We start from the raw sequence: 21,548 nt of genomic DNA, 5'->3' as shown, positions 1-21,548 counted from the left end.
TCCTCGCGGGCGCGGGCTCCCACCCTCCCGGGCCGACGCGGGCTGGCTCCGGCCCTCCGGTGGGGGAGGGCTCGGCTCGGCGTTCGCGGCCGGAGGGAAAAGTGAACTCCACCCTCCGCTTTCTTCCCGGGCCGGACGCCGCCCGCAGCCCTGCGCTGGCTGGCACGTCCTGGAAAGCAGGTTTCGGGGATTTTGCCCTTATTTTGATAAAGGGGCCCTTCCTAGTTTCTGCATTAAACCTCTCGCGTACGCCGCGCGAAGAGCTGCAGCGGGTCGGGGCAGCCAGTGGATTCTACTGGATGCATGTTTAGGACGCGACGCTTTGGTGACCCGAAACTTGTGTATGGTGATCAGGCTACTTCGCCGCTTTAGCGTCACCTCACCCCCTCTGTAGTACTGGGATGGAACCCAGGACCTTCACACTGAACCACATCCATAGTTATTTATTTGTTTATTTTTGAGACAGAGTCTCGCTAAGTTACCAAGTTGCCAAGGCTAGGGTTGAATCTGCGATCCTCCTTCCTCAGCCTCCCAGAGTGCTGGGATTTCAGGTTTTCGCCACCACACCCGGCGAGTTTGAGGATTCTTAATATGATTATTTTCTGTCTGTGTGGAGAAGCTTTTGAAGATGGTGTGAGCTTTTGAAGATGCGGTGTGATGTGAACGTGGTGTGGTTATTTAAAAACAAAAAACAAAACCAAAAGTGGCCTTCGCTTAACGCATTAGGTATGGATGTAGATGTAGAACTGGTTCCTTGTGACTCAAGGCTTTTCTTTTCATTCCTGTCCGTGGTGGTTACAGGCCCTTGAGGGAGACAAGACTCGTTTTTATTCCGTTTTTTTCTCCCATAGAAACAAGAATCTCAGTGTAATCGGAGCAAAATTAATCGTCTCAGCATTGCTTGTGTAGATTAGTGTTAACAGGGAAGCTGGGAGAATTACTACCAGTTTCAGCAAATTCACAATGCAACTGGTACATTTTCAAGTTGAGTAGAGTTGAAGGAAGAGTTAATTCTGGCATCACTGTTAACTTCTGGTTAATCTACTCCAAACTTGTCATTAGTACTGATACTGGTTTTGTGCTGCTAAATGCATTTATAGATTTTCAGTTTATTTAGGTAATTCTTTGTAAAACGTTTGAAATTGTGTATAGCCAGGCAAGGTGATGCCTGCCTGTAATCACAGTGTTCTGGAGGCTGAAACAGGAGGATTGCAAGTTTGAACCCAGTCTAGACAATTTAGGGAGACCCTGTGTCAAAATTAAAAGGCCCTGGTTTCAATTCTCATTACCACAAAAAGAAAAAAAAGTTTCTGTAATGAATTCAGATACAAGATACAGATAGATAACTCATTTTTGTAAAATGTTTATCTGTGGGGTTTGTCTGAAATATGAAAAGTTAATAACACTTGGTGGTTCTTTGTAACTAAAAATTGTTTCACTTAGGAATATATATGTGTGCTACTACTTTAACCTTTTAAATGCAGACTTCCTTACTTGGAGAAAATGGTTATTTGTTTTTGTAGTGAGTCTGAATAGGTTTAAGTAAGTTTTGATCTTTTTCTGTAACAAATTAGCTAAGCACTGGTTTTAGGAACATTTAAAGTTACCTGAATTTCTACTAAAAGTTAAGTATGCAGAGTCAGGAATACTTGAAATGTGAAGTACTACATATTCCTTTTTTTATAAGTTAAATTGCTAATTCAGTATTCAACCACAATGTGTAATGTTATTTGAAAATTTCTAAGATTGAAATATGAAAGCAAAGCAGCTACATTATTTAGTACTAACATATCATAGTTCTTGGCTGTTTGAGTTAGGCCCCCCCCATCTTTTTTTTTTTGCAGTGCTGGGGATCAAATCCAGGGTCTAACACAGGCTGGACAAATGCTTTACCCACTGAGTTAGGCTGGCCTTGAGCTCATTTTGTATGCCAGGCTGGTCTGGACCTTGCAGTGATCCTCCTGCCTCAGCCTCTGGAGTGCTGGGATTACAGGCGTGTGCCACCATGCCTGGCTTGAGTTTTTTTTGTATTGGCTTTTTCATCTGGTCAAACACTTGAATATTTGTGTGGCACTAGAGTCCTGCTTTCACATTCTCTGCACCAGTTACTTAAGGGGTAACCCTGGCCATCTCTCTCACTCCCCAAGAGAAGTGCCTCAAGGGGAAGTTAATCAAGATTAAAGAAGATGCTGGCTATTAAGAGCCTGGTAAGTGGCTGGCCCCTTTCTGAGTGCTTAAGTGCCTTAGCATTGTTATTATTTTTATTTTTTGCATTACTGGAAATCAGACCCAGCCTCACACGTGTTACACAAGTTTTCTGTCACCATTTCTACTACTGTGAGGCCCAGTGAAGGAGTACTAGACATAAAAAACACAATTCTTGGCCTTGAGTTTTTCAGTCTGGCTTTTAGTACTATATTTGACATTGATGTTGACTAGGACTAAGTGTTAAATGAAAAACACCTTTACAGAAAATTGAAACTATTTCTTTTTTTTTTTTTTGTCTTTTTGAGACAGGGTCTCACTACGCAGTTCAAGCTGGCCTTGAGCTCACTTTGTAGCCCAGGCTGGCCTTGAACTTGGAATAATTCTCCTACCACAGCTTCCTGAATGCTGGGATTACAGGCGTGCACTATAAACTATTTCTTAAAGGGATGATGGATAGCAAACATCACTGTAATGAAAAATGTGTATACATAATTTTTCATACCAAAAATATTTTTCTGCTTTTAATTCAGTAAACTGTATTCCTGAAGCTATAGTTGGAGTATTGTTTTATTCTAAAATTGTTATAAAACTTAAGTATGGGCTGAAATTTTATAGGGCTAAACACCAGTAGTCTTTCCTGAACACATAGCCTGTAACTTTTCCAGAGAGCTCTACTTGGAGATTGTCTCTCTACTTAGCACAGCATCTCCCATTCAAATATTTATAAACAATGTTTTTTTTTTTTTTTTTTTTTTAAAAATACTATTGGTTCTGAGAATGGTGTATTGTGTTACAGCACCCCAGCCAACAATTTCTTTTTTCCTTTTTCCTGGTACTGGAGCTTGAAACCAGGGTCCTCACGCTGAGTTATAACCCCAGCCCTTTAAAAAAAAAAAAAAAATTGAGACAGGGTCTTGCTAATTCCCTGAGTTGTCCCATTTGGGCTCAAATTTTCAATCCTCCAGCCTCAGCCTCCGCCTCCCTGAGTGCTAGGATTACAGGCATGTACTGCCCGCAATGCTTTTTAATAGTGCTATTTTAGCTTTGATTGACCAGAAGGCTGAGAATGAATGATTTGAAGTCGTCCTTGTATGGAATGATATCCACATTGCAATAGAGACCACTGTCCACCAATTTCTGACTTAGACTTCTGTCCAAGAGATTTTTTTGTGGAACATGATAAACGCCTTCTGTGATGTCATTCTTATAGGAATGTACACCATTTACTCTCATTTACTCTCCACTTCCACTGAATGGTAGTGACATGATCTATGAAATACTTAGCTCCTTGTAAATTTTTTTTTTTTTTTTTTTTCTTGTAAATTATTTTGGTGTTTTCTTCTTGAATGAGGAGGTTCTGTTTGTATTTATGCATGCACTGCTGAGCTTTCACATGGAGCTATGGCCCCCATCTCCATCCTTTATTAAGTCACTTTAGTTGACCTGTCTGGACTTGAACTTTTTGATCATCTTGCCTCAGCCTCCAGTGTGTAGGGGTTAGAGGTGTATGTGCCACCATGCCTGCCTGTGTTTATTTCTGACATGTTGTAAAGGCATTTGAATTTTGAGCTGGCTTCCAGATTTAGCATATAAAGCTTATCTTTGTTGGTAAAATTATACACAACGTTCTTTTACAATTTTAAATGATAAGGCTGGGGAATCTCACTGAGTGGTGGAACACTTGCCTAACATGTGCAGAGTCCTGGATTGGATCCCCAGCACCAACCATAAATAAGTAAAATTTAAATGATGATACTGTTAAAAATTTGGGGTTGAGTTACATGGAGAAGTATTAGGGTGCCAGCTTTAGAAACCTTTAGTCCACCCTTCACAAGCTGCTTTTATATCATGTAGTCATCTAATGTCTTAGTGCTTCCTCAGTGCTTGCTTTAGTGCTTCCTCACCTCTACATCACCAGGCAGCTGTCTTCTAATTGTAATTTTCCTAGAAAAGAAATATGTTGTCAGGAATTTTGCTGCTAGCCCAGTTACTACCTGTCATCAAAAGGAATTGTTTTTCACCAATTTTTTTTTCTTTTTTGCAGTACTGGGGATTGAACATGGGGACCTCACACTGAGCTACATCCCCAGCCTTTTAATATTCTTTGTTCTGAGCCACAGTCTCTTAAGTTGCTCAGGCTGGGCTTGAACTTGAAATGCTCTTGTCTTGGCTTCCCAGAGTACTGGGATGACAGGTGTGCACCACCACAACTAGTTCACCAGCATCTTCATATGAAAAATTTCAAATATGGGGAAGTTGAAAGAATTGTGTAGTAAGAATTTCTGAGGTTCTAGAATCCACCTGGAATCCATAACCAACATTTTGTTCTGTTTGCTTTATCATATGACTTCCCATTGCCAGAGGCCTTAATAGAGGAGTTGATGTGAAGGAGAATAGGGTGGTGTGCAATTAGATACAATTTTGTTGTGTAGTGGGAAATAGAATAAACACAAGACTCTTGAGCTACATTCTTAGGGCCCCCCCGCCCCCATTTTGAGACCTGGTCTCACTAAGTCTCTTAAATTGTTTTGGCCGTGCTTAAAGTTGTGATCCTCCTTTGTCTGCTACGTGGAGTGCTAGGATCACAGGTGTGAGCCACCACATCTGGCTAAATTCTTTTTCAACTCTTAACTTCAGCTGAGTCATATCCACTACACCAGAGTTGGACTTAATAATTATAGAAGGGACTGCTTCATACTTCAGCTGTTATATGTAGCATCTTCAGCCTTGAGTGTTCCAGAAATTTTATGCAGAACCTGAAAATTTTGAAGCCTGTAATGATAATGGCTAGCTTTCTGTACATTGGTTGTAGAACCTCAGAAATTCAGATTTTTTTTGTAGTAGTATTAAACTACTGTTACTGGTTCATAATATTTTTCTGAACATAAGCTCTTCATAGGCATGCATTTGTGGAATGCCTACTGTTAACACAATACCCACACCTTAAATTGAAGACCTTCATTCAAGGTCTTTCATTTATTGTTGTTAGTATTATCTATTTGGTACTTTATAATTCATATTTTCAGTACATTCTATTAACTTGCTTTTAAGTCTGTATACTTTGAGGCAACATTACATGCTCTGTATTTGGGTTTACATTTGTCATTGGAACAGTTTGGTTTTTTTGTTATAAAAGCAATTTTTTTTTTTTGAGGGGGCAGGTGCCGGAAACTAGACTCAGGACCTTGCGCTTGCCAAGCAGGTGCTCTGCTGCAGAGTTATATATCCCCGGCCTTAGCAATCAATTTTCTTTTTTTTTTTCTTTTTTTGTCATTTTGAGACAGGGTCTCACTATACAGTTCAGGCTAGCCTTGAGCTCACTTTATAGCTCAGGCTGGCCTCGAACTTGCGATGATCCTTCTGCCTTAGCCTCCTGAGTGCTGGGATTACAGGCATGTGCCACCACGCCCAGCTCCTTTAGCAATCAATTTTAAAGTAAGGAAAAAATTTTCTTTTTTTTTTTTTTTCCGGTACTGGGGATCGAACTCACGCCCTTATGCTTGCCAGGCAATTGTTGTGCCACTGAGCTAAATCCCCAGCCCCAGGAAAAAATTTTCTTAATAGCCAAATGAAAACATAATAGAGCATAAGTTGCTGGCTTTCATCTTGTTTTTTTCTACAGGGTAGAGCAGGGGAGACAGGGTAAAAAAACAAACTGTAATGTCATGTGTTAGGGGCAAGTCGAATATGGAACTGAAGTAAGCTTTCTTCCAGTAGACCATTTAATTCTCTAGTATTAACAACATCTTTCAAAGATTTTTTTAAAAAGAAGTTGAACCAAGCCTTCCTCCCGTACTGAAGATTGAACTCAGGGCCTTCCTCTATTCTTAAATGCATGAAATTGACCTCCCCCCATAGTAACTTCCAGAAGTTCTGCAGCAGCATCAGTCAGGACTGACCAAATACAGATTTCATTCTTCATATTACTTCACCTAGTACAGATGTTATCTTTGGCTTCTAGAATGGATTCATGCTGTGTTTTTAAGAAGAGATGAATAAGTGAAGTAACAGAATGGAAATAACCATCTATTTTTGTTATTGATTTTTAAAATAAGTAAAAAATTAAAAGTAGAGCATGTGCTTATTTTTGTTTGTTTGTTTTTCTTCCGGTGCCAGGAATTGAGCTCACGACCTTGTGCTTGCCAGGCAGGCCCTGTGCTGCTGAGCTAAATCCCCAGCCCCATGTGCTTATTTTAACAGTCAGAATTCTGTAATTTAGTCATTTTCTTAGAACAGAACTATACCAGATAATGACTGGTAATAAATTCTCAGCCAAGATCATATTATATCAGTACCTTGAATTTCTCCATAGTTAATCCCTGCAAAAGACGATGCTTCATTGAAGATAAATTTCAAGAAAGGAAATTTTAGAGCATTGTAAAATGACAGTTCCCCTTTTACTAATAGGCCTGTAACTTACCCGTTATTGAGATAAGTAAAATAGGGCCATCAAAATTCAGTCCCCAGTAAAAGGTCTAAACCAGCATATTGATAAGTAAGTGTTTTTATAAGAATAAAGGAAAGATTTTGGGGGAGGAAAAAAAGTAAAAAAAAAAAAAAATGATAGTTGATCATGTCTGTAATAACGGCTTTGTTTCTTACATAGAAACTTAGGATGGGACCTTAAAATGGTTTATCTTATACAAAACATTTTTAGTTGCTTATCTTTTACATTAAAAGTGGAAAGGATTGTTAATATTTTCTATACAACATTTATCTCTTTTTTTGTTTTTTGTTTTGCCTTTCTGAGACAAGGTCTCACTGTGAAATTCAGGCTGGCCTTGAATTCTATAACCCAGGCTGGGCTTGAACTCACAGTGATCCTCCTGCCCCAGCCTACCAACTACTGGGGTTACAGGCATGTGCCACCACACCTGGCTCATTTATCATTTGGTCTTAGACCCTACTCGCTTTCTCAGCTACCACATCCAACTCACAGTCAGCTGTTCTGTTCTGCCTTGTGTCTGAGGAGCTCGTGAAACTGCCCCGCTTATGGCTTATCTTCACTTTCCGGCCCCTCTGCTCGGTCCAGACCACTATACGGGTGGAGTAGGATGGGTGTGGAACACAGCAGCTACTTCCTTATCCCCCTGCTCCCCCCACTCCAGTCCTAGCTTCCTCAGTCTCCTTTCCACAGTACACTAAGGGACTTCTAAAATCTGATGCTTTCTTGGTAACCTAGAACAACCTGTGCCTTCCCAAGTAGGCTCAATCTGTGTTCTCTACAAGAAATGACAACTTCTTCACATTTTCCTCTGGTACTTTCCCGTATTTCTTTGTTCTTCCTTGATATTGGGCTTCTTTCAGCTCTCTTGGCCTCTCCACATGCTGTTGCTTTTGTTCTGCCATCCTGTTCCCATTACTTGTAGTCTTAACGTACATCACCGCCTCCTCTAACCACCTCCAGGACTAGGTTAGATCTTGGACTGTACATTCCCAGAGTATCTTTAATAACAGTCTCATACCTGTACTTCTATGTAATCTTCATTTTAATAACTGCATATACTGCAAGAAGTCTCCTTTGCATTATCTTTAGCACTTACTATACTTTCTGGCAAAGCACATACTTAGTCTAGATTGAAACTGAATTAGGGCTCACAATAGTTGGGTGAAGTATTGATAGTTCTGCATCCGTTTTATGTGCAAGGAAACTAAGGCACATGGGGAAGTTGGAACTTGTTAAAAGTGATAGAGTTGGCTCTATGTCAAATTCAGACTTCTGTCTCCACATTTTAGAGGCTCTTGCTCTTATAGGCTCATTTTGACATTCTAATCCATTTACTGAATATGTATATCCAATGAGTCATTTCTGTTTAGAAAGACTAAGAGTTGGAGGGTTACCTCCTGATGATGTAATGTTTGACTGTGAGGTCTTTGGGGTGGGGAGTTCCAAGTTTTGTTAAGCACTTAAAAATGTTACGAGTAAAACAAGTATTGGCAAGACTAAATGGGCCTGTGATCTGCCCTTGTTGAGGCATTTTCTCTTTAAGCTACAGTGTGAGGGAAAATGGAAATGCATTAACTTTCTTTATGGTGAAAACCTGGTTTATAGTAGTTGAGATTGAACAACAAATTTTTAATACTGCCGGGTGTGATAGTGCACACCTGTGATTGAAGTACTCAGGAAGTTGAGGCAGGAGGATCTCTGTGAGTTTGAGGCCAGCCTGGGCTACATAGTGAGACTTTGTCTCAAAAACCTTAATACCATTGTATTATCTTGACCTTGGAAAACCAACAGTTATTATTATTATTTTTTTTTTTCTCCGGTACCGGGAACCGAACTCACGACCTTGCGCATGCCAGGCAGGCGCTTTTGCCTCTGAGCTAAATCCCCAGCCCCCAAAACCAACAGTTAAATAGCAGGGAACTGGGCTCATTGTGGACAGCATTTAGTGAAATGAGCCCTTGGAATGCCAGGGATACTTACAAACCCCTATAGGCTATCTGTAAATCTTGTATGTAGATTTTTTGAAAATTATTTATTTATTTATAGACAGGGTCTTACTATGTAGCCCAGGCTGGCCTTGAAGTGACAACAAACCTCCTGCATCAGCCTCATGAGTGCTGGGATCACAGATGTGTGCCCCCAGGCCTGGCTAAAAAAATTTTTTTAATTTTTAAAATTTTTTTGTTCTTTTTTTTTTTTTTTTTTTTTGCAAATTGTTCAGTGATCTTAATTCTTAGGAATATTTTCTTGAGAAAATTTTAAGTGGTTTGGGGACTTGCATCCACCACTCTGACTTGTGCTTTTGTGGCACACTGGTAATAGTGATTTGTCTGTACCCCTTCATGATTGTTCAGCCGTGCCTGCTGACTTAGTATTTACTTCGACATCTTTCTTTTGTAGTTTCTCTTTGTAGCTGTTTGGTAAGTTACTCCTTCGGTGAGCCATTAGCTAATGTGTCTGGGACATGTTGTTAGCCCTTGCTTTAAAAGCTTTGGTGAGGGGCGGGGAGCTGTGGCAAATGTATACAGATGAATTAATGCAAGAACAGTTGTGTGTGGTAGTTTATTAACTAAGCACTCTATTAAGAGAACAGTCATAACTTGACTGTCAATGGCGAGGCTTTAGGAACGTGAGTTTGAGCTTAGAAGCAGCAAAATAAGTTAGTATTATTGTAGAAGTAATAAAATATTGCAGAGTATTGCAGAGGCAAGCTGTGTTTACGTATTAGTGTTAATCAGCATACTCTGAGGAAGTTTTAAACAGTTGTTCCTCTTGAATCTTGTTCTTATTTAACAGCTATTTCTTGATTACTGGTGTTAATGATACATGTTGTAATAGAACCCGATGGCTTCCAAACCTACCTTTCTGAAAAATTCTAGGTTGTCTGAGTTTTGGGATAAAAATGTCTGCATAGTGTTAAAAGCTATAGAAAGTGATCGCTTAGTGCTAAGCATGTGGTATGTAAACTCCTTGATTTCTCCAGAAATTATTTTAACAATAATAGTAAAAGCTGATGTTGAATAATAATAAAAGGATCACACTGATGTTGACTAAGCAGCTTTTTCTTTTCTTGTCTCCCTTTAGGGCTGTAGGTAAAACTTGCCTACTGATCAGTTACACAACCAATGCATTTCCTGGAGAGTATATCCCTACTGTGTAAGTATGTTCAATTAAATTGGGAATTAATTTGTTTATGATGTTTCTCCAATTCCTTTGGCCATGTGTTTTGCTATAAAGACTTTTTGAATCCTTAAATGATCTGCTGATACTTGTTTTCCTCTCATACATTGATTGGAATCTAATTATAAGATATTTTGGGCTTTAAAAAAAACTTGGTGAATTTATAGTTTTCTCATATTATAGAATAAACCAGGCATGGTGACGCATGCCTGTAATCCCAGCACTTGGGAGGCTGAGGCAGGAGGATTATTGCGAGTTTGAGACCAACCTGGGCTATAAAGTGAGCTCAAGAGCAGCTTGAACTACATACATAGCAAGACCATGTCTCAAAAAAAAAAAAAAAAAAAAAAAAAACTGTTTTCCAAAAAAAAACCGGATTTCCTGTTTTTTTTTTTTTTTTTTTTTTTTTTGGTGTCTGGAACTGAACTCAGGAGCTTGTGCTATATCCCCGGCCCGCCTGATTGATTTTTAGACACTTGCAAACAGAGTTAAGCTGAGTGAAGTTATGGAGGCTGGATAATATTGGTAAAGAAAATCATGCTGTGCATGGTGGCTGTAATCCCAGCAGTTGGGAGGCTGAGGCAGGAGGATCACTGTGAGTTTGAGGCCAGCCTGGACTACATACACATAGTGAGTTCAAGGCCAGCCTGAATTACAGAATGAGACTGTCTAAAAATTAAACACTTCCTCTCCGCAAAAGAAGAAAACCAGAGCTGGACAAAAGGAGCCTGACAAAAGTTTGGTCAGAGACAGTCCTTATCAGTGTAAGAATTTCAAATCTGGCTTAATGGAAACTGGACTACAAAGTGTTCAGTTAGGAGCTGGGCGTGGTGGCGCACGCCTATAATCCCAGCACTTGGGAGGCTGAGGCAGGAGGATTGTTGCAAGTTTGAGACCAGCCTAGTCTACAAAGTGAGCTCAAGGCTAGTTTGAACTGCATAGTGAGACCCTGTCTCAAAAACAAACAAAGTATTCTGTTAGGTTTTAATTAGCCTTTTCTGGCAAGTCACCCATTGGTTCCATGCCATTGTCGAGTTACTGGGCTTTAGAACTGAATCCAGGGTGGAGATGGGAGAGGGTGGAATTGGCGATTCGGCTCCTTATTCCCCTTGGGCTGGCTGCAGAAGTGGGTGGAGAAGGAAAAGTGCTTTTCTCATGATGGGTTACCAGGGACCCCAAATAGCCAGGCTTCATAGTGCACCACCCGGTGCTGCAGTGAGCACTCTCCTCATGTCTGTGTCCTTGGGCTCCTGCTTAAGCAGGGACAGTGGGGGAGAGGTCCACATCAAGCCCTTTCCACCCCAAGTACAACACACCACTTGGGTGCTCTATGTAGTGTTGTGCACATTTTAAAAATGCAACTGGAAACCTGTGTCCTGGTTTTATAGTGGGCATTGTCCTTGTCTGCTTACTTAGAAAGAGTGTCTTTAATAATTACTGATTTTAAAGTGCTGTGATTAATTACACCACTGGTCCCTGGGTCTTTTTTCCCCCCTTTGTTTTAGCATTACAGACAGTACTGTGTTAAATGTCATTGCATATGTCTTTGTATACATCTGTCAGATTATTGGAAGTAGAATTGTGCCACTTCAAAGGGGAATACTGTTTTAAATGTTGATAGAGATTAAGCATCCCTCATGGGAAGATTCAAAATCCAAAATGCCCCCAAATCCAAAATTTACTGAATACTGCCATGATGCCACAGGGGAAAATTCTGTATCATGAAACCTTGTATCATGTACAAAATTACTAAAATACTATGTGAAATTACTTCGCAGATAATGTGTGTAAGGTATACATGAAACACGTGAATTCTGTATTTAGATTTGGATCCCATCCCCAGTATATCATATATAGATATTTCAAAATCTAAAAACACAAAAGTTTTAGAATTTATGGTGTGAGAATGCTGTAGTATTCTTTCTAGGAGTTTTACAATTAAAGTGTTTTATTTTTAGTTCATTCAGAATTCATTTTTGGTAAGCATCTGTTTTTTTTGGTGGGTTTTTTTTGAGATAGGGTCTCAATGTGTGGTTCAGGTTGGCTTTGGATTTACTATGTAGCCCAGGCAGGCCTTGAACTCACATGGATCCTCCTACTTCAGCCTCCTGAGCGCTGGCATTACAGTTGGATGCCACCACACCTGGCTTAAGTGTCTGTTTTTTGTTTGTTTGTTTTTGGCCCACTGGAAAATATCACAGGACCATTTATTGAATAATCTTTCCTCATGGAAGCACAGTTGCTACATTCCTCGAACCTTTTTATGAAATCTAGTTGGGTTAATTAAATTCTGTAAATTGCATTGGAACCTTATTAGACTTTCACTTTGCTCTTGCATTATGGTGGAGCTGTACTTTTTTTTCTTTTTAAAAATTTTTATTGGTACATTTTAGATATACATATTCATCATAGAGAATAATTTTAGTATTTTGAGTACATAAAGATAAAGCCTGGTCTTTTATAAAGTTGCTGTATAAGATACTTGCCTTGGTTTAAATTAAAATACCTGTTTTTAAAATGTTTAACTTTTTATTAACTGCTCTATGCCAACAGCACTTTTTAAATCAGACTTCTCTTGAGAGCCTATATGTAGGCTTTTCTGGTTTGCCTCTTCTGTAGTTAACTATGTAGCAACTTCAAGCAACATTTATGTGATCAGGTCACTCACTTTGAAAATATTTTGGATCGCTTGTAAATTGAACTGTGTTTATGTTACCATTATGTTACCACTGCACTTAGGTTGCAGGCACAGATACATATCCTGGAAACACTTTTTGAAAATGAATAAAATATGTACATGGAAAACTCAGCAGGTGAGATTTGAAAGACCTGATTCTACACTTTATTTTTCCCTGGGGAGAAAAATTTTTGCTTTCTGTTAAAAATACATTTTTTTTTTTTCTTATTTTGTTGGTACTAGGGATTGAACCCAGAGAGCACTGAGCTATATCCTCAGTTGTTTTGTTGTTTTGAGACAGGGTCTGGCTATATAGAGCAGGCTGTCCTTGAATTCACCATGTGACACAGGCTGGCCTCCAGCTTGCTGCAGTTCTCCTGCCTCAGCCTCCAGAATGGTGGGGTTATAGGCCTGTGCCACCACATTTGGCCTCTTTTTATTTTTATTATTTTTGCTAAGTTGCCTAGGCTGGCATCTGATTTGAAATTAAAACCTTCCAGTGTCAGCCACCAGAGTGCCTAGGATTATGGTAGATACCACTGTGCCTGTTTTTTTTTTTTTTTTAAGTTGGGATAGTTTTCTCACTTAAATTTAATAGGTTGTACATTGTTTCTCAGGTGTTTTTTCCTCTGTGTGTGGGATTCATTCCTCAGTACCTTCTCCCTGCCCCCTACCCTTTAAGGTCTCATGCTTCAGGGGCATTTTCTGCAAGACAGCCTGAGGTCCCTTCCCTGCCTTGTTAGCATACCTCTGAGGTGCTGCTAGGGCTGTGACTTGGGTCCCCTGTCTGTGACGTAACAGTTTTTAATCCCATCTTTCAGCTTTGACAACTATTCTGCCAATGTTATGGTAGATGGAAAACCAGTGAATCTGGGCTTATGGGATACAGCTGGACAAGAAGATTATGACAGATTACGTCCCCTCTCCTATCCGCAAACAGTAAGAATCACAACGGACTTTTTAATGTGTCCCTTAGAGTATATAATTCTTCAATGTTTGATTAATACATACCGCCTGTGTACGTATTTACTTATATTGCCATGATTTGGATAAATTGAGTAATACCAAGTAAAGTTTAAATTAGTTCAGTAGTAAATATCCCCCAGCCAGACTTTTTAAATAGTGATTGATTGATTGACTACAATACTGAGAAGTGAACCCAGTGTTGCTTATGTAGGCAAGTGCTTTATCCAGCCGTTCTTAAAGTTTTGAGCAGGGTCTTACTGGGCTTAAACTTGCAATCTGGCATCAGCCTCCTGATTAGCTAGGGTTACAGGCATGTGCCACCAGACCCATCAGGTTTGTATATAGGTTTTGTATATAGGTTGTATATAGGTTTTTCCCTTGAAGCATCTTGTACACTTTGTTACCTGCTGGAGGTATTGCCAAATAGTTTTATTTGAGCTGTAGATTTTGCTAATTGTCCTTTAGCTGAATTTTAGTTAATAGAGCTAAATAAAGATGAAGAATAGAATGTAGAAGTTTTGAATTGGGTGGTTTCACCCGAAAATCTATAGAAACAACTTACCTATGATTAAGGATTAAAAACAACCCATAATTATGAAACGATTCAAATTCTTCAGTGTCTAGGGAAATTATTTTATATCCAGTGGGCTTTGAATTTGGGTAAGTCCAGATTTTCAAAAGCACTTAGAAGCACAGTGACTTGCTGGGCATGCTGGCCCATGTCTGTAATCCCAGCACTTAGGTGGCTGAGGCAGGAGGATCGCTGTGAGTTTGAGGCCAGCCTGGGCTACATGAGCAAGTTCAAGGCCAACCTGCACTGCATACATAGCAAGACGCTGTCTCAAAAAAACCACAGTGAATGGTAGAGTAGGAGTCTCCATCCCCTGGATATATCTGGAAGGGTGTAGCATCACTTCTAAGAAATGAGAGCCACTCCTCTATGACTCAGGACCTTCCAGTAGAAAGTAGGGTGAGGCCTTTCTTCTGAGGGAGTTACTCCTAACCAGTCAAAGGTGACTTGGCAAGAGTCCCACTCTGTTCTGAGGAGCCCAGATGAGGAAAGTAGGCTCTTCTCAGGTTGAATAAAGCTGTAGTGCACAGGCCTGAAATCAGAGTAGATGTTGTCTTTGTGGGGCTTGATACTTACATTATTTATGTCCTATCTTTGCATAAAGGCGGCAGTTTCCCTATTAAATACTTCAGCAGCAAAAGGAAGTAAGGCATGATTCTTGCCTCAGGTAGCTCAGAAAGTAAACCAGCTACTGTAAAATCCACTGCCTAGCAGCATGGGTGGTAGGCAGTAGCGTATTTAAGGAGCAGAGAGCACTCACTCAGCTCACAGGCAGACATGCCTTCCTGGACTGCTTGGAGATGAGGAAATAGTCTTGGCACCTACGGGCAGGGCCTGGATGCTTAAATACTAGTGCAGAGGAGGGCTCCTTTCTTTGGGCCACATTGTCTTTCTGAGGAAGGAGCAGGCCTGGGAGTCTTGTTGACAAAGGGGAAACTGCTGACCTTTGTGCTGCATGGGATGTGGTGTCTTGAGTTTGGCTCTTAGGGCTGCAGTCCTGTGTGTGTGGCTCAGCCAAGGCTGCTCAGACTCACTCCTGAACGGCCAGGTGGAAGATTGTGTACTGAAGGAGTCTTGAGAAGAGATTTGTGCTCCTTGTGGTCATTTTATGTTGATCCCTTCTATGCTGGGTAGTCCTGTGTAAGTTAAAGCTGTTTAAACTACTAGTTTTTCTTTGGGTCTCCATGAGATGTTGAGCCAAGTAGTCATAATTTTCAGTTGAAATTCCCTTTCAGTTTTTATTTTTCCAAATTAAGTAAGCCATAGGGTTTTTCTTTTCTTTTCTTTTCTTTTCTTTTTTTTTTTTTTGGTCTTTTGAGACTGGGTTTCGCTATGCAGTTCAGGCTGGCCTTGAGCTCACTTTGTAGCCCAGGCTGGCCTCGAACTTGCAGTGATCCTTCTGCCTCAGCCTCCCGAGAGCTGGGATTACAGGTGTGTGCCACCATGCCCCGCTTTTTAGCCTTCTAGTAAGTTAGCTTCATTTTCTCCTAACAATGTTTTGTCAGTTCTTCAGTTGGCATGCTCAGCATGTCCACACTTTACATGGTGTCAGTCCCCTTTGTTTGTCTGCGTGCATTGGGATGTAGTGGTATGAGTGGGACTGGAGGATGTGTCTGTCACAGGCCTGTTCCCTGTGGGTGTCGGACCCAGGCATTTGGCCTGTTTGCTGAGAGACAGGGCCTCTGTTCCGTCAGCTGAGTGTTTGCATTTTCTGTATGCTTTGCTTTGAGGAAGGCTTTTAAATGCTGGGCTCCACTGCTGTGATGTTGGATAAAAAGAAAAACCACACTAGTGTAGGTTTTTGATTAGCTCAGTATTGATTTTCAGAGGCGTCAGCTTTTATTAAGTTGGCTGTTACAGGTGTCCAAGTCCTCCAGCCAAAGGTCATTAGGAACAAACTCCGAAGTTAAATGGGATGGAATTTCTTTTGTCTGCCCTGGGGCCATACCCAGAGCTGGAGAGGGTGATGTCTGGGCCTGTGTTGTGTGATTGTGGGGAGGTAGGGCCTCAAAAAGGAGGCATTTATCATAACACAGCAATATGTGCACACTCATGTTTATAGCTGCACAGTTTGAAGAGCTAAATCTTGGAAACAGCCCAAATGCCTATCAGTTGGTGAATGGCTAAAGATGGGTTTTGGTGGTTTTTTTGTTTTTTTTAAAAATACAATAGAGTACTACTCTGTTATAAAGAAGGATAAGCTTGAGACATTCCTGGGTAAATGAATGCACCTTGACCATACTCTTAAGTGAAATAAATCAGACATACATGTGTAAATACTGCCTTGTTTCTCCAGTGTGAGAAACTAAGAGTAAATAAGGACCAAAAAAATACAACATACTGAGAAATGGAAAGAAAATGTTCAAATAAGAGGGCTCGGGAGATAGCTCAGTGGCACAGCGCCTGCCTAGCAAGTGCAATGTCCTGAGTTTGATTCCCAGTACCAAAAGAAAAAAAAATTAAAAAGAAAAAGAAGAGAAACAAAGGAAGAGGGTAAGGGGAAAGGAAAGAAGGGAGAAAAAAGGGAAAAAGTGGAAACAAAGCTTTTGTAAATAAGGAAAGGAAAAGGGGTTGAGGGGATGGGAGGGGAATGGGAAAAAAAAGGAAGATATATCATGTACAGGTACAGATTCGTTACGATGAATGTGATTATTATATATATCTCAAATGTATCAGTAAAATAGAGGACTGAAAATAAAACCTTTGAAAGACACTTGACTGATGACTTAAGTAACTTTCTAAAATGCATGTTCTTATATTAAATCTAATTTTAGACACCAAATAATCAGCACGTCTAAAATAGAATGTTACTAGATAATATATTGAAGAAATGGAGGCATTTGCTCTGGCTGAAAGCTGTCAGTCACAGTAACTTGTGATTGTGTATTTTAATAAATCTTCTTTGGGGAATACAGTGATTGGTAAAGTAGTTTATCAGGGTGGGGTGGTTTTGTAGTTTACACAGTGACTGAGGGTTTGTTGCCATTAGACAAGGTTATGAGTGGTCTTTGCGTTTTAATTATTTTTGGTGTCATATCCGCATGGTCACTTCTGTGGTCGGTCTTCTGCGTGACTTAGGTTCAGCAGGATACCTTGGCTACGGTGAAGCTGTAGGGGCCAGGCTGCTTCCCATATGTCAGGGCTGATTTTCTTTTTCCTGAGCTGGTTTTTTTTTTAGAAAATCTTCACTGATGACACATACCCGCCTTTTTTTAGTTCTGCCATTTCTCCGCCCTTATCCTGCATAAAAATGTCAGTATTTAAAGCAGAAGAATCCATTGTGGTGTGATGTGCATGCCTATAGTTCCAGCACTTGGGAGACTGAGGCAGGAGGATCAAGAGTACAAGGCCGGCCTGGGCTACATAGGAAGTTCAGTGCCAACTTAGGCTACATAGCAAGACTCTGTCTTTTAAAAAGAAAAAGAAACTCCAACGCTAAGAGCAAAGTCCGTGCCGATATCTTCTACTCTGAGTAACTAATTTAAAGATAACAATACGCAATGTATTAACTGTTGCTACCCTCCTATTACCTTGTTTTGAAATTTTATTTTTTTCTATTTAAATTAAAAATAAAAAAACAAAAGCAAAGTCCAGGTAGAAAGTATTTGCAAGAAAATAAAGAAGTGATACTTGCTCTTGGCTTAGTGAGATTTCAGCCGTTCAGATATTCCCCGTCTCCCACTGCCATGAGCTGGCCTGTCTTGGGGGACTGCACCTCTGATGGCGGAAGAACCCAGATAGTTTGACCTGTGAGGGAGAAGGAAGTAATGAAGTCGTTGAAGACGCAGCAGTCTCCTGCGAGGTGGCACAGTGAGCGTGTGGCACCGTCAGAAGTGTTCTGTGATTTGAGAAAGCAGCATTTAGGTGCACAGGAAGGTGGGCCAGTGACCAGTGACACTGACACGAGTCATCTGTGCGGAAGCACGGCGGGAGACTGTGAGAGAGAAAGGTGCTCCTGAGGCTGCTCGCTGAGCAGGACAGGGACAGGGAGGAAAAGAGACTCCGCCAGGGTTGTCTAGCATAACTTCCTTGTGCTGTGACACAGCAGGAAAGCCCAGTTGGAAGGAATCAGTGGTAGAAAGTACCAGAAGCAGCAGATAGGTTTTCTAAAAGCTATATTTAGGCGAGGGGAAGAAGGAACAAGGGAGGAACAGGCAGATGGCGCGACGTTCACATGGGTGGGAAGTGGAACTGCTTGGCTCCTATTTTGCATGTCTCTTCTCCATCAAAAAACATGTTCTTAAAAATTGAAAAGGGCACGAGAAGTGCAGTTAGAGGGTATTCTGGAACTCGTGTTTCTGTGACTGATTCTGGTGTCTGTCACAGTAAAGATTTGGCATCATGTAAAGATTTGTCACAGATTTTGTGTCATGTAAAGCTTTGGTATCCTATAAAGAGTTGGGAGGGCAAATCTTCAAAAATAGCCCAAAGATTAAACTGGAATAGTTACAAAAGTGTTCTATTTGAATTATAAATCAAGCTTGAATGAGATGAAATTAAAATGGTTCTCTTGTGTGCTCTTTTCTTAGAGGAGTTCCAAGGTTCTGTGTTGGAAGAGTTAAATCTGTTGAGGTTTATTGGAACAAAGAATGAATTGGAAGTATTGTGATAAACACGAGATATAAAAAACTGGGCATGGTGGCACACGTCTGTAATCCCAGCACTTGGGAGGCTGAGGCAGGAGGAGTGCCTGGAGTTCAAGGCCAGCTGGGGCTACCTAGTGAGTTCAATGACAGCCTGACCTACATGGCAAGACCTTGTCTCAACAAACAAAAAAACAAAACCCCACTAGATATGCCACTTCTAAAACTTGTCAACAAGGGCAGCCTTACAGCTTCTGCAGAGGTGCCCAGAATTGAAGGTCTTAGTTTAAGCAATACCATTTCAGTAATACAAGTCTATAAATCCAAACCTTGTCCTCAGAGCAAGGGGATGGGAACACAGGTTCTGCATAGGAGACTTGATGTTCAGACGGCGTCAGGCTGTCCGCTCTCTTGGCCTGTCCTGGGAGAGCCCTTGGTCTGGCTCACAGGCAGGTGCCTTTCCTGTTTGCTGGGGCTTCAGTGGGGCTTGGCTCTGAGAACTTGCACGGAGCACCTGCTGCTAATGGATGCCAGTAGCTGCACAGAGAAGGCCTTCGTGCTGAGGGACCTTTTTCACATTTCCAGCTTTATGGGAATGTGACAGAGTCTGCCGTGTGCTGCTGCAGGTAGGATCGCCTTTGCTGCACCCCCAGTGTTTCCCAACTTCCCCACTGTCGCTGCATGTGGGACACACCCTCTTTGCAAGGTTTCCTGGAGGGATTTGGTGGCATTTGGCATTAAAGATGTCTTAGGTCATTTATGCTTTTAAATCCCTTGGGGAGGTTGAGACAAAATTCTGATGAAGAGTAAAAGGTTTATATTGATTTCTATTTTTCTTACTTTTCCTGAACTCAAACCAAGTTCTCGTGCATTACTAGGTTGGAGACACGTATGGTAAGGATATAACCTCCAGGGGCAAAGACAAGCCGATTGCCGTATGTAACACTTTCAGTCGACTTCAGTCTCAAGCTTATCTGTTCTCTTGTTTCATTTAGTTTTCCTAGGAATTCTGAGCCTCAAGTTCCTTGAGTGTTTTATGTTTTAATTCACTCAAGGTGGGGTTTGCTTGATGAAATAAGCTTTCCTTGGAGCTGGATTGAAGCAGTGTGTGAGCTGCTTGCTTCCCTCCTCCCAGATGAAGGAGGGCTTAGGGAAGGGCCCTCTCCAGCTGGGCGGAGATGCCGCGGGACAACCCACCTGGGCGCTGGGGAGGGTGGCTGAGTGCTGAGCCAGGGCAGGACTAACCTTGCTGCCAGGGCCTTCTTTTCTGCTGTGGTGTCCTGTTTGGTGGGCTGTCTGAGCAGCGCTGGTGAGCTAACCTGACCATGCTTGAGATGGTTTGCAATCAACTTAAGAAGCCGTGGTGATTCTGGGGCAAGCTTGTGCATGCGCCAGCATTTACACAATGTAACTTATAAAAAGCTGTTGTGGGATGTTTCTTTTCTTTTCAGGTACAAGATAACCAGCTGGATGGTTTAAAGTGTTAGCTCGGGGATTATATACATTTTACAAAGTAGCATAATTCTGGGGGTATGTTTCATAAGCCTAGCATTTTAGAAACACTTGAGCATTTTTAATAAAGGTAAACATTTGAATTTGACTTTATGCACAATAGCAGATGAGAAGAAAAACTCAAATATTTTATATTTATCCAGAAACAGTGTCCAAATATGTATTCTACACTACTTTTCCTTTCCATCTCTAGTGACAGCTGCCCTGGGGGCCAGTTCTGCAGCGCTGGGGTTGAGCCTGAGAAGCTGTGACATGTGAGGGTGGTTGTCAGCAGGGAGGATGTCATTCCACACGGAACCACCCTTCACCAGGGAGAGAAGGGCCCAGGCAGCAAATACTTCAGCCCTCACTTGTGCCAGGGACTGTGACAGGGGGTTATTGAAGGTAGTGATGGTCTAAAAATGTTGGTACTTCACATGCAAATGGAGAGTTTAATTAAAAGCATACTTTTGTAAATAATTTTTTTAATGTTGACTCTGCTTTTGGGAAACAGAAACCGCCTTTGTTGTGGTTCTGTTTATAATTTTTTGTCTGTTTATACCAGATAATTAGATGCCCAGTCAAGAGTTGGGAGAGGTGGAAGAGTTCTCCCATCGCTCTGGCTTGGTACATCCTTAGCCTCACACAGCTGCTGGCATATTTCTTCCTTTGCTGCTTCCCCCTTTCTCCCAAGTCACTGGTTGCTTGACATGCTGGTTCTGGTTTTGGAGCTGTCTGACAGATTGCAGGGGTGAACAGGGAACAGATGTCTTAACCTCAGCTGCTGGTACAGTCAATAGGCACACACCATGTCCCATGATTAGCCCAGCAGCATTTTGAAAGCAAAGTGCAGTCATCATTTTGAGATTGTTTTCTAAATGTTTACCTGTGTTTCCTTTTTATAGGATGTGTTCTTAATTTGCTTTTCCCTTGTGAGTCCTGCATCATTTGAAAATGTCCGTGCGAAGGTGAGGATTTTATTTTAATTTTATTTAAAGAGAATTAAAAAAAGAACAATAGCAAAGTGCCAACAACATAGACAAAAACACAGAGCAAAAACAGTAAAAATGATACAGAGTTTCAGAACAAAATGATAAGGATTAACAGTGGTTATTATTACATATTTTTATCTTCGTCAAAGTTGGTCAGATTGCCACATGTAAGAATGTAAGATTAATCAAACCATTAAAGAAAATAAAAAATAAAAACAAAAAAATTATAAACAATAGAGAAGCTGGTGTGGTGGTGCAAGCCTATAATCCTAGTGCTCAGGAGGTTGAGGCAGGAGGATCGTTGTGAGTTTGAGACCAGCCTGGGGTGTACAGAGTGAGCTCAAGGCCAGCCTGAACTGCATAGTGAGATCCTGTCTCAAAAAGACAAAAAAATAAACAATACAGTTTCACCAAACAAGATGATAGGAATTCA

At 41.0% G+C, this 21,548-nt stretch overlaps 1 protein-coding gene across 1 annotated transcript in view; it reads left to right on the top strand.

Moving 5' to 3' along the window:
- Positions 1 to 21,548, top strand: part of Rac1 (ras-related C3 botulinum toxin substrate 1 (rho family, small GTP binding protein Rac1)) — a gene marked incomplete in the record, with an annotated part of 25,404 nt that overhangs the window by 409 nt on the left and 3,447 nt on the right. Inside the window, 4 exon segments of the mRNA XM_013521169.1 lie at positions 9,740 to 9,811; positions 13,334 to 13,451; positions 19,511 to 19,567; positions 21,029 to 21,091. Of these exon segments, the coding sequence (XP_013376623.1) occupies positions 9,740 to 9,811; positions 13,334 to 13,451; positions 19,511 to 19,567; positions 21,029 to 21,091 (310 nt within the window).

The sequence above is a fragment of the Chinchilla lanigera genome, unplaced genomic scaffold (assembly GCF_000276665.1).
Source record: "Chinchilla lanigera isolate Chin_1 unplaced genomic scaffold, ChiLan1.0 scaffold00059, whole genome shotgun sequence".
Taxonomy (NCBI): Eukaryota; Metazoa; Chordata; class Mammalia; order Rodentia; family Chinchillidae; genus Chinchilla; species Chinchilla lanigera.
This window is presented reverse-complemented; position numbering and strand designations above follow the sequence as displayed.